A 16,229-nucleotide genomic window follows, 5' to 3' on the forward strand; every position below is an offset into this window, starting at 1 on the left:
GTGGCGAGTTTTATTAACGGTATTTGTGGGAAAACAAAACTTGTCGCGAAATCGAGGAAAAATATTATGGCGACGTTCATTAATGGTGTTGAAACGTTAAAAAGAATAAAGATTTTGAAAAGATTTTAAAATTTAGTTTTTTTTATTTAAAATTAAATTAATTTAAATTAATTAATAAAATAATTAAATAAAATAAAATTAATTTTAATTAAATATAATATATTGTTTTATTTTTTAAAAATATTTTTTAGTTTAAAAAATAATTATTTATTTATTTAAATTTTAATTTTTTAATTTTGAAAATTGTTTTTTTTATTTTAATTATATTTTTTTATTTAAATTTTGAATTTTTATTTTTTTTCCATTAATGTTTTGTTAAAGAAATTTTAAATTTGAGCTCAAAATTCAAAAAAAAAAATTAACTTAAATTTCCAAAATTATTTAAAATTAATTCAAGTCAAGTAAAATATTTTTTTACCAATTATTTAATCAAATAATACAAATGTCGAACTTTTTTTTTTCTCAAATTATTCTTTTGACTAATTCGGAAAAATTTAATTTAAAATAGATTTTAAAACTAAACATAAAATTAAATTCAAATTAAATGTAAATAAATTAATTTAAATTTAATCATTTATTTTTTTATTTTTAAATCTCAAGAAAAAATAAATATTAATTAAATTTATTTAAAAAAATAATTAATTAATTTAAATTTGTAAAAATTAAATTAATTATTAAATTTAAATTATTTTAAAAAAATCTTAGAGACAAAAAAAAATATTTCCTAAATAAAAGGCGGGGGTTAAAAAATAAACCGTCCAACGCCATTAATGAACAACGCCTCATATTTATTTATTATTGTTCTGCAGAAATTTCATTTCGTGCGAGTTTCGCGATAAAAATGCTCTAAAATTGTGAAAAAATGTGTAGAAAATGACGAATTTAACAAAATAGAAGTGTAGCTCGTAGTCAAATAACTTGCTAAAAAGACCAAAATTAAAAATCCGCACAATTGGCAACAAATTTTTTAATTCAAAAAAAAAAGTTCAAAGTAATTATTAATTTTTAAGTGATTGTGACACAGAAACGCACACCAGGGAATTCCATCAGGTGAGTTTTGATCTAAATTGATATCAAACTTTCGTTTTTTCTTCCTTTTTCTTCGATTTTGGGCCAAAAAGCTTTTTTCAGGGTTACAGAAAGTTGATTTTTTTTTTGGGTTGGTTGGGTGCCCTTCCATTCTTTCTACGGATGGATTGCAATAAAATGATATGTTTTTGTTTGTTGGCGATTTAATGACCTTCGGTCAAACCTGTTTTTTGATATTTTTTTTTCGTAAAAGTGAGACATAAGGTGATTCAGCGTGCAAAGTGGAGAGGATGTCGTCATAGTTAGTCATTCATTTCGCAGCGGATTCGTCTAAACGGTGTCTTCCTTTCTAATCGTTCATTAAGTTACGACGACGACGGCGGTCATAAATCCAACACATCTCTCTCGCCAAGTCTATTATTATTATTAGTTGATGTTTATAAAGGTGTGGAATTGCTTCGCCGTGTGTGTGTGCGAAGAGCCGCCGCGTGTACAGTTCACCCTAAATTAACTCAATTATCACTAATTAAAATCGTATCACGCGAATGGAGCGCGTAGTATCGACGGAAAAAGTGAAAATATTTTTTTTTTGATGAGAAAATTATTATTAATTTTTATTATTAAATAAACAATAGTGAACGAGGTGGTTCGCGTTATAGAATTTTATTTCAACGTTGATTGATTGCTATCTGTTGCATTGCTTTGTTTGGCTCGTTCGTCATGTGTGGATGTGTTTGATACATTTTAAATTGATTAGTTTTTTGCCGTTTAGTGATTTATAATCAACTTTTTTTTGATAATGGGGCTTTTTTGTGTTCATCAAGCGTTGACGGGTACACGAGTTTCCGAAATTTAAGTCAAATTTTTCAACAAAGGTCGATAAGAAAGGTCAGCTATGAAATTTTATATTCGTGAAAAGGAAAGTTTTTACGTGCATTTTTTATAAAAAAAAAAAGTTTATTATTGTTTGGCTTAAAATGGTTTTTTTTTGCAAAGTTGTGCAAAATTAGCTGATATTTTGATCTGAATTTGAGGAAAGAAATAAAAAATGTTTATGTTATGAGAAAATTCGTTGTTCGTCATCTGAATAAATATTTTGATGATATTTGAGAACATCGAGACAAAATCTTATTGTTACGTCATTCTAGATCTTTTTCTTTTATTATTTCTTTAGATCGAGTTTCAGTCTCGTGTTTAATAAATAATGTAAACATGTCTCATTTTAGACATACGAATAGATAATTAGAAGTAGTGTGAGTATTCTGAAAATCAAAAAAAGATATTTGAAAGTAAAACGAACTATTGATAAAAATTTATTGTTTTAAATATTTTCAAAAATTAATTAAAAAACTGTTCAGAAAAAAAACTTTTAATTTTTTTAAAAATATTTTTTTTAATTCAAAGAAATTTTGTTGAATTATTTGATTTGAATTTATTTGATTAAACTTAATAATTTTTTGATGCTCCTTAAAAAAAAATCCAAAATCTGAAATCCAGGCAAAAAAAAAATATTTTTTTGACCGAATGATCAATTTATTTCGTTCTATTTTATTAATTTTGATAAAATCGCTCCAAATCATTTAAAAAATAATTGCCTTCAAGTTTTTTTTATGTTCAAATTCTTTGGAAAGTTTAAAAAAATTTTTATGAAAAAAAAAATTTTTTCTGGTTCGTCAATAAATTTTGTTAATTTAACATGCATTTTAATAAAAAAACAAAAATATTTTTTTAAAACAGGAAAAATTAAAAAAAAAAAAAAATATTATTTTAAACAATTAATTTAAAAATTAAAATGTAAATATTAATGTAAAAAAATAAAAAAAAAATTAAAATATATTTAAAATTTATCCTTTTTTCTAAAAAATTATTTTTTGATACAAAAATTAACGTTGCCTTTACTTTTACGATATTTTGTGTTTTAAAATATTTTTAATATTTTTTTGCCTTTTTTTTCTCGAAATGACTGAAGAAAAACTTTAATTGACAAAATTCAGCTTTATTATGAGATACAAATGTCCCATTGATCTTAAAATTTTCGCTTTTTAAGCCTTATAATTCAATTTTGGGCTCAAAAAAATTCTAAAAAAAAAATCTAATTAAAATTCTAATTTAAAAATTATTTACAATAAAAAATTGTAAAAAAATGAATTAATTAACAAAAGTGTCTAAGTACGGCAAATTTAATAAATAGAACTTTTTAACCTTTCTTCTCTCGATATTTGTATTTTAAATATGAGCCTGAAATTTTTATAAACAAAAACTTTGAATTTTTCCGCATTTTCAATAAAAAGCAAATTATTGAGCAAATTATTTCATTTATCTTAGATATGTCAGAAAATAATTTTTGATTAATTTCTATGAAAGTTCATATAAAAAGTCACTTTTAACCAAAATATTTCTTTAACTCCAGAATTCCTTTTTAAATTGATGCTTTTTTTAAGAATTTAAAAATTTTTTTGGATAGAACTTTTAACGAATCTTGTTCAATAATTTCATAAGAAACACTTAAAAGTTGATTGATACAAAATGTTTATTAAATCCTAATTTTTACAAAAATAACGCTCATATTTCGTTCGATATAATTCACTTAGCGCATCATTGCCTTTGTCAATTCCTTTCGTTTCTGATCGATGACTTGCTTGATATTCTTTTTCTCTTCCGTGAACTTCCTCTCTACATTATTTTTCAACATTATCTCAAAAATATTCAGCACTTCTTCGACCTGCAATCCAAAAATTTCCCTAAAATCCCTTCAAATCCATCAAAAAACACAAATTTACCGTCAAATCCTTCTCTGCCTTTTGTGTCTTTGCGAACTGACATTGCGGTGCATGCTTAAAATGCTCACTCCAGGGATCATCGTCGATTTCCCATCCGTCCAGGTGTTTGTTGCACAGGAAACACGCAGCACTATCGATGTCAGTGTCAGTGCCGCACCAATAGAAACCGGCTTCAGCCATCTGTGACGAAAATTTTTGTTAGAAAATTTCGATAAAATCGACGTTCGGGACTTACTTTTGCAGTGTTACACGGCGACTTGTCGTCAAAAGGCCACTTTTTGAAGGATTCCAATCGATCTTTTTCCCAAAAGTTGAATTTTTTGAGTAATTCTTTGTTGAGAACTGCCTCGGCGACGGTGTTGGCGGCATTACTTGCATTTTCGTTCTGTTCCATCGCGTCTCTCAAGTGTCTCACAACCGAATTTGACGAGATTTTTTCCTTATTTTACAGATAAATCGACAAAAATACGAGGAAAAAGACAAATTTCGCAATCAAAACAAGCCCGGGCTTTGGAGTTCGTTATTTTTTGACGTTTAAACGGCAGCAGCGCCAACTGGTGAGAAAAAATTCAAACGGACCGGGATTGAAACCGTTACAAAAAACCATGGAAGACTACAAATTTTTGTTCAAAGTCGTGTTAGTGGGAAATGCAGGCGTGGGAAAGACTTGCCTCGTACGTAGATTCACACAAGGACTCTTCCCGCAAGGTCAGGGAGCAACAATTGGAGTTGATTTCATGATAAAAACCGTGGAAGTCGACAAAGAACGGATAAAATTGCAGTTGTGGGATACAGCGGGACAAGAAGTAAGATTAATTTTTCTTGAAAATTCGAAGAAAATTACTTCAAATGACAAAATTTTGATATTTTTAGAGATTTCGATCGATAACACAAAGTTATTATAGATCAGCTCATGCGTTAATTCTCGTCTACGACATCAGGTAAGTCAAAAAAAATAATTTTTTTAATAAAAAATATTAAAAATTTATTTTTTTCAGTTGCCAACCAACTTTTGACTGTCTTCCGGACTGGTTGCGCGAGATCTCCGAATATGCCAATGCGAATGTTTTAAAAATTTTAGTAGGCAAGTCCTTGAAATCTCAATTTTTCTTCGAAAAATTTCACATTTTTTATTTTTAGGAAACAAAACCGATCGCGATGACCGCGAAATTCCAACAGAAATCGGTGAAGATTTTGCCAAACAGCACGGAATGTACTTCCTCGAGACATCCGCGAAGCAAGCGGACAACGTGGAGCGTCTTTTCTACGAGATTGCGGCGGAACTCGTGACACAAGCACGAAAAAAGGAAATTCCACGAAGCGAAACGGGCTTGCATCATTTATCGAGTAAGCCGCAATGGCAACAGCAGCTGAACGATTGTTGTGGCGGTGCGTTAAACGCAAAGCAGGCAGATTCGTAAAAAAACAAAAAGTGATCTTTTTTTTAATTTCTAGACTTTTTTGAATTTAATTTTTTTTTTTCCGTTAATTGATGATTATTAGGCTTTAATTTCACATGTTGCACCAAATTTTAATTATTTTGAATTAGGAACTTATTTAATTTTAATTTTTATTTAAAACGTATTTTAATTTATAAATATATTTATTTATAAAAGAAACGTAAAAGAGACAGAAATTTACACTCGCACTAACATTAAGAGTCTGTACGACGTACTTTTCTAACATTTTGTAATCCAGCTTCCACTTTTTTGTACATAATTACAAAATTTTATTTATTAAAATGAAGCAATTTTTGCACAAAATATTAAATAAATTTAAAATATTGAATACCAAAAAAAAATGTTTTTTAATTATTTTCATAAAATTCGAAATTAAATTAAAAGATTTGTCCATTTTCTAGAATTCCAGATTGATCGAGAAAATTTTTTAAGAGTAAAAACGTTAAGGGTAAAAAAAAATTTTTTAATAAAAAAAAAATATTATTTTGAATTTGAATTTATTTTTAAAAATTTTTTGAAAAATATCAGAATTTTTTTATTTAAAAAAAGAACGAAAAAATTTCTTTTTTTTTATTTGAATTTTTTTTTCATAAAAAATATTCTAAAAAACCAAAATTTTTATTTTAAAAAATAAAAAAATAAATACTTAATTAATTCATTTTTTTAATTAAAATTTTTATAAAACATAATAATAATTTTTACCGCATTTCGAAGAAAAAATGCGGTATTAAATTCGACTTGTTGTCTGTGTGTGTGTGTGTGTGTGTGTGTGTCAGTAACGCTGTGCCCCAAAAAAAATTTTTTTTATTTATTTAAAAATCATGGAGATTTTGATGGAAATCATCTTTAGAATGAATATTTATTCAATTTTAGGCTTAAAAGTGATCAAAAAATGACTTGCAAAAAAAATCAGAGTTTGAACCTCCAAACTCTGATTTTTTTGTTACGTCAAATATCGACCCAATATGAACAGAAATGAACTTTAGAATGAATATTTATTCAATTTTAGGCTTAAAAGTGATCAAAAAATGACTTGCAAAAAAAATTTTTACAGAGTTTGAACCTCCAAACTCTGATTTTTTTGTTACGTCAAATATCGACCCAATATGAACAGAAATGAACTTTAGAATGAATATTTATTCAATTTTAGGCTTAAAAGTGATCAAAAAATGACTTGCAAAAAAAATCAGAGTTTGAACCTCCAAACTCTGATTTTTTTGTTACGTCAAATAAATCGCCTAAAAACGACAAAATTTAATAAAAAATCGATCGAAATTAATTAAAAAATCGATTTTTACCATATATCGACCCAATATGAACAGAAATGAACTTTAGAATGAATATTTATTCAATTTTAGGCTTAAAAGTTATCAAAAAATGACTTGCAAAAAAAATCAGAGTTTGAACCTCCAAACTCTGATTTTTTTGTTACGTCAAATATCGACCCAATATGAACAGAAATGAACTTTAGAATGAATTTTATTCAATTTTAGGCTTAAAAAAAATGACGTTGCAAAAAAAATCAGAGTTTGAACCTCCAAACTCGATTACACGTTACGAATCAAAAAACTTTAGAATGAATTCACGAAACTCAGCTGTGTTGATGAATTTTTTGTTTGACCTTTTTTTCTTCATTATTGTAAATTTATCAGATTTGAACCTCCAAACTCTGATTTTTTTGTTACGTCAAATATCGACCCAATATGAACAGAAATGAACTTTAGAATGAATATTTATTCAATTTTAGCTTTGAAATCCATCGAAAGTTGATTAAAACTTGACTTGAAAAATTTCATGACCGTTTTTCTTCTTTTTCGAAAAAACCGTGTATGGAATTGTGAAAGGGCCATGAGGAGTACGAAAATGTGAAATTAGGGGTACAAAATTATGAAATATATGCATTTCAATGGAAAGTCTGTAGTTGATAAAAAGTTCGGAAAATTGAAATGAGGAGTATGAAATTGTAAAGTGAGGACAACAATAAAGATATGTATGTAAATAATATCGAAATGCGGTATAGTATGTCGTTCTTTAGACGACTACTTTTTCTATTTTTTTATTTTTTTTTGAATAAAATAAATTAATTCGAAATTTAATTAATAAAATTTGATAAAAAAAATTCAAATATAATTTTATTAAAATTATTTAAAAATAATTAATTAAATAAAAATTATTTAAATTTATTAAAAATTAAAGAATTTTCATATACCTAAAAGAAAAAAAAATTTTATTAAGAAAAATTAATATTTAATCCACCTTTTTTTTAAATCAAAAAAATCATAAAACAAAACTTTTTAACTTAATTTAAATTTTTTTCATAACAAAATTTAAAAAATCTTTTTAAAAAAAATCCAAAAACTTCAACATTGAGTATTAAAAATTAATTTTATTTAAGTAAAAAAGTACAAAATTCACTCGCAATAACTAACAACGAACGTATTTGCTTCAATTACATGTTCAATCGACGTTTGTGGAGGCGTTTCCACAACTTCAACTTTAATTCTTGCACTACGATTGACGGTTCTCAGCTCACCAGACGCTACCAACTTCGCATACAGCTCTTGGTGGGCGTCTTGCATATGCCTCCGCAAATGATAAGCTTTCGTATAAGTCTTTGTGCAAAATTTACACGCATGATTTCGTTCGCCTCGGTGGTAAATCGCCTAAAAACGACAAAATTTAATAAAAAATCGATCGAAATTAATTAAAAAATCGATTTTTACCATATGTTCTTTTAATTCTGAGCTGCACATGACTCGCTTATGACACTCGCTGCATTCCAACATGCTTTCCTGATGATGTTTTCGCTTCCGATGCGATCGCAGTGAGTTGGGAATCTTGAAGGACATGCCGCAATCCTTGCATTCGAAGGGTCTGTCATCCGAATGAAGTGATTTTACGTGAGTATTGAGGTCTGTTTGTTGCTTAAAACTAGCCGGGCACTGTGTGCATTTGTACGGGCGAACATTTGTGTGACTTCTCGAGTGCAGAGTCAACTTGTATTTCGAGTTGAAGCATTTGGCACAATATTCGCAAATCCATTTTGTCTGATTTTCCGGTGCCAGATGCTTATTTACGTGATTTTGGTAGACTTTGAAGACACTAAACTCCTTGCCGCAGTTGATTTCGGGACATTTCAGCTGTTTTTGGATGTGTTTTTGTCGCATGTGTCGTTTAATTTCCCTTTTTGTACTAAATTTGGTGCCGCATTTATCACAGACGAAAAATGACGTGGGCGATTCGATGCATTTTCTTTTGTTCTTTGGTGGGTTTTGTCTTTTTTCGACATTTTCTGGTTGCTGAACAGTAAATTCTTTAGTTGCAAGTCTTTTACGGAACCAAGAATCGGCATTTATTGCTTCCAGACGAAATTCGTAAGCCACAGAGAGACGATCCAGACAATCGCGACAGATAAAATCGTCTTCAGACTCGTCAATGTACACGCTGGTGACTTGGAAAAACTTTTCACGGGTGTCGGATGTGAAGGATTCGTGTGAAGTTGATTCCCGGAGACAGACACGACAGTTTTCCATCCTTTTTAGGGGATTTTCCACGACTCACGAAACTCAGCTGTGTTGATAAACATTGAAAAAACGAAATGTCGCAGAGGGTAAGGCAAGTGCAACTTCAAAATTTGTTTGGCCTTTTTTTCTGCATTATAAAATTTTTATGAATTTTGAATAATTTTACAAAAATTACCTTGAAATTATTAAATTTTTATCTCAGTATTTTACAATATTTATTTTTAAATTTTATTACTTTTCAAAACTGTGTCAAAGCAATTTTTGTCAAATTTTGCTCCAAATGGAAAAAAAATTGTCAGAAAGCCTCTAATTTATCATTTTTAATCATTTTATAACTCAAAACTGCTAAAAAATTGAAACTGAAAAAAAATTTTTCCTTTGACACAGTTTTGTTTTGAAAACTAAATCAAGAGCAAAAAAACTGTGTCAAAAATGTGTCAAAGCAATTTTTGTCAAATCTTGCTCCAAATGGATAAAAATTTGTCAGAGGGCTCTAATTTATCATTTTTAATCATTTTATAACTCAAAACTGCCAAAAAATTGAAACTGAAAAAAAATTTTTTCTTTGACATAGTTTTGTTTTGAAAACTAAATCAAGAGCAAAACTGTGTCAAAAACTGTGTCAAAGCAATTTTTGTCAAATTTTGCTCCAAATGGATAAAAATTTGTCAGAGGGCTCTTATTTATCATTTTTAATCATTTTATAACTCAAAACTGCCAAAAAATTGAAACTGAAAAAAAAAATTTTCTTTGACATAGTTTTGTTTTGAAAACTAAATCAAGAGCAAAACTGTGTCAAAAACTGTGTCAAAGCAATTTTTGTCAAATCTTGCTCCAAATGGATAAAAATTTGTCAGAGGGCTCTAATTTATCATTTTTAATCATTTTATAACTCAAAACTGCCAAAAAATTGAAACTGAAAAAAAATTTTTTCTTTGACACAGTTTTGTTTTGAAAACTAAATCAAGAGCAAAACTGTGTCAAAAACTGTGTCAAAGCAATTTTTGTCAAATCTTGCTCCAAATGGATAAAAATTTGTCAGAGGGCTCTAATTTATCATTTTTAATCATTTTATAACTCAAAACTGCCAAAAAATTGAAACTGAAAAAAAAATTTTTCTTTGACACAGTTTTGTTTTGAAAACTAAATCAAGAGCAAAACTGTGTCAAAAACTGTGTCAAAGCAATTTTTGTCAAATCTTGCTCCAAATGGATAAAAATTTGTCAGAGGGCTCTAATTTATCATTTTTAATCATTTTATAACTCAAAACTGCCAAAAAATTGAAACTGAAAAAAAATTTTTTCCTTTGACATAGTTTTGTTTTGAAAACTAAATCAAGAGCAAAAAAACTGTGTCAAAAACTGTGTCAAAGCAATTTTTGTCAAATCTTGCTCCAAATGGATAAAAATTTGTCAGAGGGCTCTAATTTATCATTTTTAATCATTTTATAACTCAAAACTGCCAAAAAATTGAAACTGAAAAAAAAATTTTCTTTGACATAGTTTTATTTTGAAAACTAAATCAAGAGCAAAACTGTGTCAAAAACTGTGTCAAAGCAATTTTTGTCAAATCTTGCTCCAAATGGATAAAAATTTGTCAGAGGGCTCTAATTTATCATTTTTAATCATTTTATAACTCAAAACTGCCAAAAAATTGAAACTGAAAAAAAAATTTTTCTTTGACATAGTTTTGTTTTAAAAACTAAATCAAGAGCAAAACTGTGTCAAAGCAATTTTTGTCAAATTTTGCTCCAAATGGATAAAAATTTGTCAGAGGGCTCTAATTTATCATTTTTAATCATTTTATAACTCAAAACTGCCAAAAATTGAAACTGAAAAAAAATTTTTTCTTTGACACAGTTTTTTTTGAAAACTAAATCTTTCAAAAACTGTATCAAAGCCATTTTTGTTAAATCTTGCTCCAAATTGAAACTGAAAAAAAAATTTTTCTTTGACATAGTTTTGTTTTAAAAACTAAATCAAGAGCAAAACTGTGTCAAAAACTGTGTCAAAGCAATTTTTGTCAAATCTTGCTCCAAATGGATAAAAATTTGTCAGAGGGCTCTAATTTATCATTTTTAATCATTTTATAACTCAAAACTGCCAAAAAATTCAAACTGAAAAAAAATTTTTCTTTGACATAGTTTTGATTTGAAAACTAAATCAAGAGCAAAACTGTGTCAAAAACTGTGTCAAAGCAATTTTTGTCAAATCTTGCTCCAAATGGATAAAAATTTGTCAGAGGGCTCTAATTTATCATTTTTAATCATTTTATAACTCAAAACTGCCAAAAAATTGAAACTGAAAAAAAAATTTTTCTTTGACATAGTTTTGTTTTGAAAACTAAATCAAGAGCAAAACTGTGTCAAAAACTGTGTCTAAGCAATTTTTGTCAAATCTTGCTCCAAATGGATAAAAATTTGTCAGAGGGCTCTAATTTATCATTTTTAATCATTTTATAACTCAAAACTGCCAAAAAATTGAAACTGAAAAAAAATTTTTTCTTTGACATAGTTTTGTTTTGAAAACTAAATCAAGAGCAAAACTGTGTCAAAAACTGTGTCAAAGCAATTTTTGTCAAATCTTGCTCCAAATGGATAAAAATTTGTCAGAGGGCTCTAATTTATCATTTTTAATCATTTTATAACTCAAAACTGCCAAAAAATTGCAGATGAAAAAAAATTTTTCTTTGACATAGTTTTGTTTTGAAAACTAAATCAAGAGCAAAACTAAATCAAAAACTGTGTCAAAGCCATTTTTGTCAAATCTTGCTCCAAATGGATAAAAATTTGTCAAAATAAAAATTTATTAAAGTAATTAAAATTTTAAATATAAATATGTTCATAGAATAAAATATGAAATATTTTAAAAAATTGTGCCGGCCTAAAAAATAATTGAATTAGCAAACAGGCAATTTTATTATTAACGGTCGTGCTCAAGGAAAAAAACAAACGACAATTTTTGCACAATTTTTACTCAATTTAAATGATTTTCGGACCTAAAAAGTTTTCAAAATGAGTAAAGTGTGAGTATTTTTCATAAATTCATCAAAAAACCTTTGAAAAATTAAATTTTCTTCACAGGAGAACGCCAGCAAAGGTCCCAATCGGAAGTCGTCTCGCCCTGAAAACTCCGCGCAAACAAAATTCAAAAGAAAATCTCACAAAAGATCCTGTCCAAGTATTCTGTCGCATCAAACCACTACCATGCGAAGGCGATTTAAGCTGTATTAAAGTCATCTCACCCACAACTGTGGTCTTGACTCCGCCCGAATTCGCGGTAAACTACAAAATTGGCAATTTAAAGGAGACGCAATGCACTTTCAAGCATGTTTTTGACGGCGAATCGAAACAACGTGAAGTTTATTCGTGTGTCGCTCAACCGCTCGTGGAAAATCTCATTCGCGGAAAGAGCGGATTGCTTTTCAGTTACGGCGTTACTGGATCTGGCAAAACCTATACGATGACCGGCGATGCTAAAAATCGTGGAATCATGCCACGATGTCTTGATTCGTTGTTTAAGACAATTTCCGACTTGCAAACGAAGAAATTTGTCTTTAAACCGGATCGCATGAACGGTTTTGAGATTTTATCCGAAGCTGATGCGATGTTGGAACGTCAAGCGGAACTCCATTCACGTCTTTTGAAGTCTGGGCGTCGCAAAGATTCGGATCCGGAAATTGCTTCGCAAGCCTCAACGAATGCCGAGACGCTTGATGGGCTCGATGAGGATAATATGTACGCAGTTTTCATCACGTACGTCGAAGTTTACAACAATTCCGTGTTCGATTTGCTCGAGGAGACCCCCATGCAAGGCTTTAAGCAGGGAACGTTGCAAAGTCGCGTCATTCGAGAGGATGCCAATCACAATATGTACGTGCATGGCGTTACCGAACTCGAAATTAAGTCTGTGGAACAAGCTCTCGAGGCATTTCAGTTGGGACAGAAGCGAAAACGCGTCGGTCATACAATTTTGAATGCGGAATCAAGTCGAAGTCACTCGGTTTTCACGATCCGACTTGTGCAGGCGCCGTCAGATGCGCAAGGCGAGTACGTCGTGCAAGACAAACAAACGATCACCGTGAGTCAATTGTCGCTCGTGGACTTGGCGGGCAGCGAGAGATTGTCCCGTACGAAAAATACGGGCGAAAGACTTCGAGAAGCGGGAAATATCAATAATTCACTGATGACGCTCCGAACGTGCTTGGAAATTTTGCGGGAGAATCAGATGACGGGCGCATCGAAAAAAGTTCCTTATCGTGACTCGAAGTTGACAAATTTGTTCAAAAACTTTTTCGATGGCGAAGGACAAGTACGGATGGTGGTTTGTTGTAATCCAAGAGCTGAAGAATACGACGAGAATGTGGTAAGTAAATAATTTATTTTAATTTAATTTTGATGAAAAATTCAGGAAAAAAAATCAGGCTTTTTAAATTTTTTGTCCCTCAATTTTTTTTTTTTTTTTTTTTTTTTTTATATAAAATGACTGAATTTCAACAATTTTTGGCAGTTTAAATGATTTTGATTTTTTTTTTACATTAAAAATTAAAAAAAACTAATTTAAAAATAAATTTCAAAATATTAATTTATAGACATTTTATGCAATTTTATCGAAAAAAATTAATTTTATTTTAAAAATTGCCATCATTTAAATTTTATATTAAAATTTTCGCGACTCAGAAATTTTTTTCTTAAATAATATTTGATGAAATAAAAAATTGATTTAAAAAAAACTTAAAATTCGGAAAAAAATTAGGAGATTTTTTTAATACATATATTGCCCCACAAAAATTTTTTGAAATGAAAAAAAAATTAAAATAAATTTTACATAATATTTTATGAATTTTTGACACTTAATGAAAGATTTTGATATGAAAAAAAACTTTTTAAAAATTATAAAATAATTTTTTTAAACAAATCTTTAATTAGAAAAGATTTTTTTGAATAAATTTGAAAATTTTTAAAAGAATTAAAAAAAAATTCTAAAAAAAAATAAAAAAAAAAATTTTTAAAATTAAAAAAAATATTTATTCATTTTAGGCGATTTAAATGATTCCAATTTTTTTAAACTTTAAAATTTAAAAAAATTGGGAATTCATGTCAAAAAAGTTTCTGAAAAAAATTTTTTTTAAGTCAATTTTTTAATTCAATCTAATTTTTAATCGATTTTAATTCTTAATTTATTTAAAATTTTAACTCAAAATTAAATTTAAATTTGGCGATTTTTTTTTATCAAAAAATAGCAAATTTTTTGAAAAAATGTCTAATTTGCTAATAATTTTTATTTTTTTCCTTAATTTTTCAACAAAAATTTAAAAAAAATATTTTAAAAAAAATTAAATTTACCTTAAATCCTTACAGCAAGTAATGAAATTCGCTGAAATGACGCAAGAAGTACAAATAGCTCGTCCAACGCCGATGAAATCAGCTCTCGATATCGGTTTAACACCCGGTCGTCGCAAGGCAAACCAACTTTTCAAGAAAGCCGTCGACAATTTGGAAGAAAATGGCAAACCTGAAGCGCGTCACTTTGATGTCGATCTCGGTCTGGTTTACAGCTTAGGTCCCAGTTTCCCCAATTACCGCCTGGATTCTGTCGAAAACGAGCGCGTCATCCAGGATCTCATGAAATTCCTCGAAAACCGCATCGAAAAGCGTCGCATCTTGCTCGATGACTTCAATGCGCGCCAAGACAAATTCCGCTTGCAATTGATGCATTTGGAAAAGGAGAACATCATGCTCAAATCCGAGACATCGAGCACAAAAGCAACTCTCAAGATCGAACGACAACGAAATCAAGCGTTGGAAAACCGAATTATCGTCCATGAACGCGCACTCGACGATTTAAATCGAAAAATCAAAGAAGTCGAGCAAGAAAATGAACGTTTGCGTCAATCGATGGACGAAAAACAACGAGTTTTGCAGCAAAAAGAGCGCGAAGTCGAAAATACAAGGAAAAAGTACGCCGCCAAGGTTGGAATGGAAAAAACCAAGATGGAAAGTGAGTTGGAACAAAAATTGCAACAACAAAGAAGCAAATTTGAGGAAAAATACAAATCGGATGCGGAAAAATTGAAACTTGTCTCGAAAATTTTGAAAAGTACGGAAATTCCATCGGACCTTGCTTCATCCCGGAGCAGCGATTCGAGTGACAAAACCATCGTTAAAGCCTCCGACGTTGTTTATCGAACGCCCAATGCAAAGACAATTCATCGCGTAAGTCAAAAAAATCACAAAAATCATCAAAAATTTTAATTTTTCTTCAATTTTAGGGACTTTCCGTGGCAAATCCCCGTCATCGTCGTTCCCGTTCTGCCGATCGATGGCTTGAGCATCGCGCAAAAAATCCCGTTCCTTTGGGCACCATCTTCCAACCGTACTACAAAGCGCGCAAATCTGTCACGCAAGTCGAAGAGCAAGACTTGAAGGACCAGAAAAACGGCAAATATTGCTTGATTGATCAAGTTGCCGACACAGATGGCGAAGTCGAGACGCGCATCTACAAGGGAAACATCATTCCGACAAAGGCGGGAGGCACGCAGGTCGTATTGGAAGACGTGGAATTGTTGAAGCAATTTTCGCCGACATCGCCGCAACGCGTCAAGCGCGGAAGTGCCGAGAATCCGGATCTCGTGTCGCAAAGTATTAAGAAGAAGAAGTTCTATGTGTAGAAATTTCTCTTGTTTATTTTTGATTTTTTGATGTTTTTTTGACTATTTTGTATTGTATACCATGGTTTTCATGAAAATAAATGGAAAAAGTATTATATTATTCAAAAATTATGATTTTTATTTTATTTTTTGGTTTTAAAATTTTTATTTTTTGATATTAAAATTTATTTGTCTTAAATATTGAATTGCAAGAAAATTAAAAAGAAAAGAAAATTAAAAAAAATTATTTTATTTTTTTTTTTTTCTTTTAAAAATTTATCTTTAAAATCTGGTTTTTTTCCAAGCTTTTTTTTACGTAAAAAAAATATTAAAATATTTAGAAAATTAACAAAAAGGAAAAATAATAATTAATCTCGTAATTAGCAAGAAAACTAATTTTGTTAAAAAAAAATATTTAAAAAAATAAAATTTTAATTTTAATTTTTTTTTTTAAAAAATAGGTTTTTTTTAAACTCCCAAATCCAAAAAAAAAAAAAAAAAATTTTAAAAATTAAATTTTTAAAATTTTTTTTTGAAATATTAAAAAAATCAATAAAAAATTTTTTTTGAAATTTTTTTAAAAACATTAAAAAATTTCAAAAATAATATTTTTTAAAATTTTTTTTTTTAATTAAAAAATAAAATTTGAAATAAACTTTTTTTTTAATTTTTAAAAATAAATGATATTTTATTTATAATTATAATTTTTTTAATATTTATTTTTAAAA

General features: G+C 28.8%; 4 protein-coding genes across 4 annotated transcripts; 2 read left to right on the top strand and 2 right to left on the bottom strand.

Annotated features, from left to right (window-relative positions):
* The first annotated feature begins 856 nt into the window (after positions 1-856).
* Positions 857-5,645, top strand: LOC134831805 (ras-related protein Rab-30). The gene is made up of 5 exons (XM_063845625.1): positions 857-1,110; positions 4,321-4,675; positions 4,743-4,810; positions 4,868-4,953; positions 5,010-5,645. Exons 2-5 carry the CDS (start codon positions 4,475-4,477, stop codon positions 5,288-5,290), a joined length of 636 nt encoding a protein of 211 aa, XP_063701695.1. The 5' UTR covers positions 857-1,110; positions 4,321-4,474; the 3' UTR covers positions 5,291-5,645.
* Positions 3,602-4,391, bottom strand: LOC134831806 (baculoviral IAP repeat-containing protein 5). Its single transcript, XM_063845626.1, has 3 exons — positions 4,105-4,391; positions 3,870-4,049; positions 3,602-3,811 (listed from the first exon to the last, which is right to left on the bottom strand). The coding sequence occupies exons 1-3, from the start codon at positions 4,261-4,263 to the stop codon at positions 3,677-3,679; spliced, it is 474 nt and encodes a 157-aa protein (XP_063701696.1). The 5' UTR covers positions 4,264-4,391; the 3' UTR covers positions 3,602-3,676.
* Positions 5,646-7,695: 2,050 nt separating the features above from the next.
* On the bottom strand, positions 7,696-8,893 carry LOC134831535 (oocyte zinc finger protein XlCOF26-like). Its single transcript, XM_063845283.1, has 2 exons — positions 8,053-8,893; positions 7,696-7,992 (listed from the first exon to the last, which is right to left on the bottom strand). The coding sequence occupies exons 1-2, from the start codon at positions 8,860-8,862 to the stop codon at positions 7,741-7,743; spliced, it is 1,062 nt and encodes a 353-aa protein (XP_063701353.1). The 5' UTR covers positions 8,863-8,893; the 3' UTR covers positions 7,696-7,740.
* Positions 8,894-11,765: 2,872 nt separating this feature from the next.
* On the top strand, positions 11,766-15,622 carry LOC134830391 (kinesin-like protein KIF23). Its single transcript, XM_063843855.1, has 4 exons — positions 11,766-11,877; positions 11,936-13,217; positions 14,213-15,067; positions 15,124-15,622. The coding sequence occupies exons 1-4, from the start codon at positions 11,867-11,869 to the stop codon at positions 15,520-15,522; spliced, it is 2,547 nt and encodes an 848-aa protein (XP_063699925.1). The 5' UTR covers positions 11,766-11,866; the 3' UTR covers positions 15,523-15,622.
* Positions 15,623-16,229: the final 607 nt, after the last annotated feature.

The sequence above is a fragment of the Culicoides brevitarsis genome, chromosome 2 (assembly GCF_036172545.1).
Source record: "Culicoides brevitarsis isolate CSIRO-B50_1 chromosome 2, AGI_CSIRO_Cbre_v1, whole genome shotgun sequence".
Classification (NCBI taxonomy): domain Eukaryota; kingdom Metazoa; phylum Arthropoda; class Insecta; order Diptera; family Ceratopogonidae; genus Culicoides; species Culicoides brevitarsis.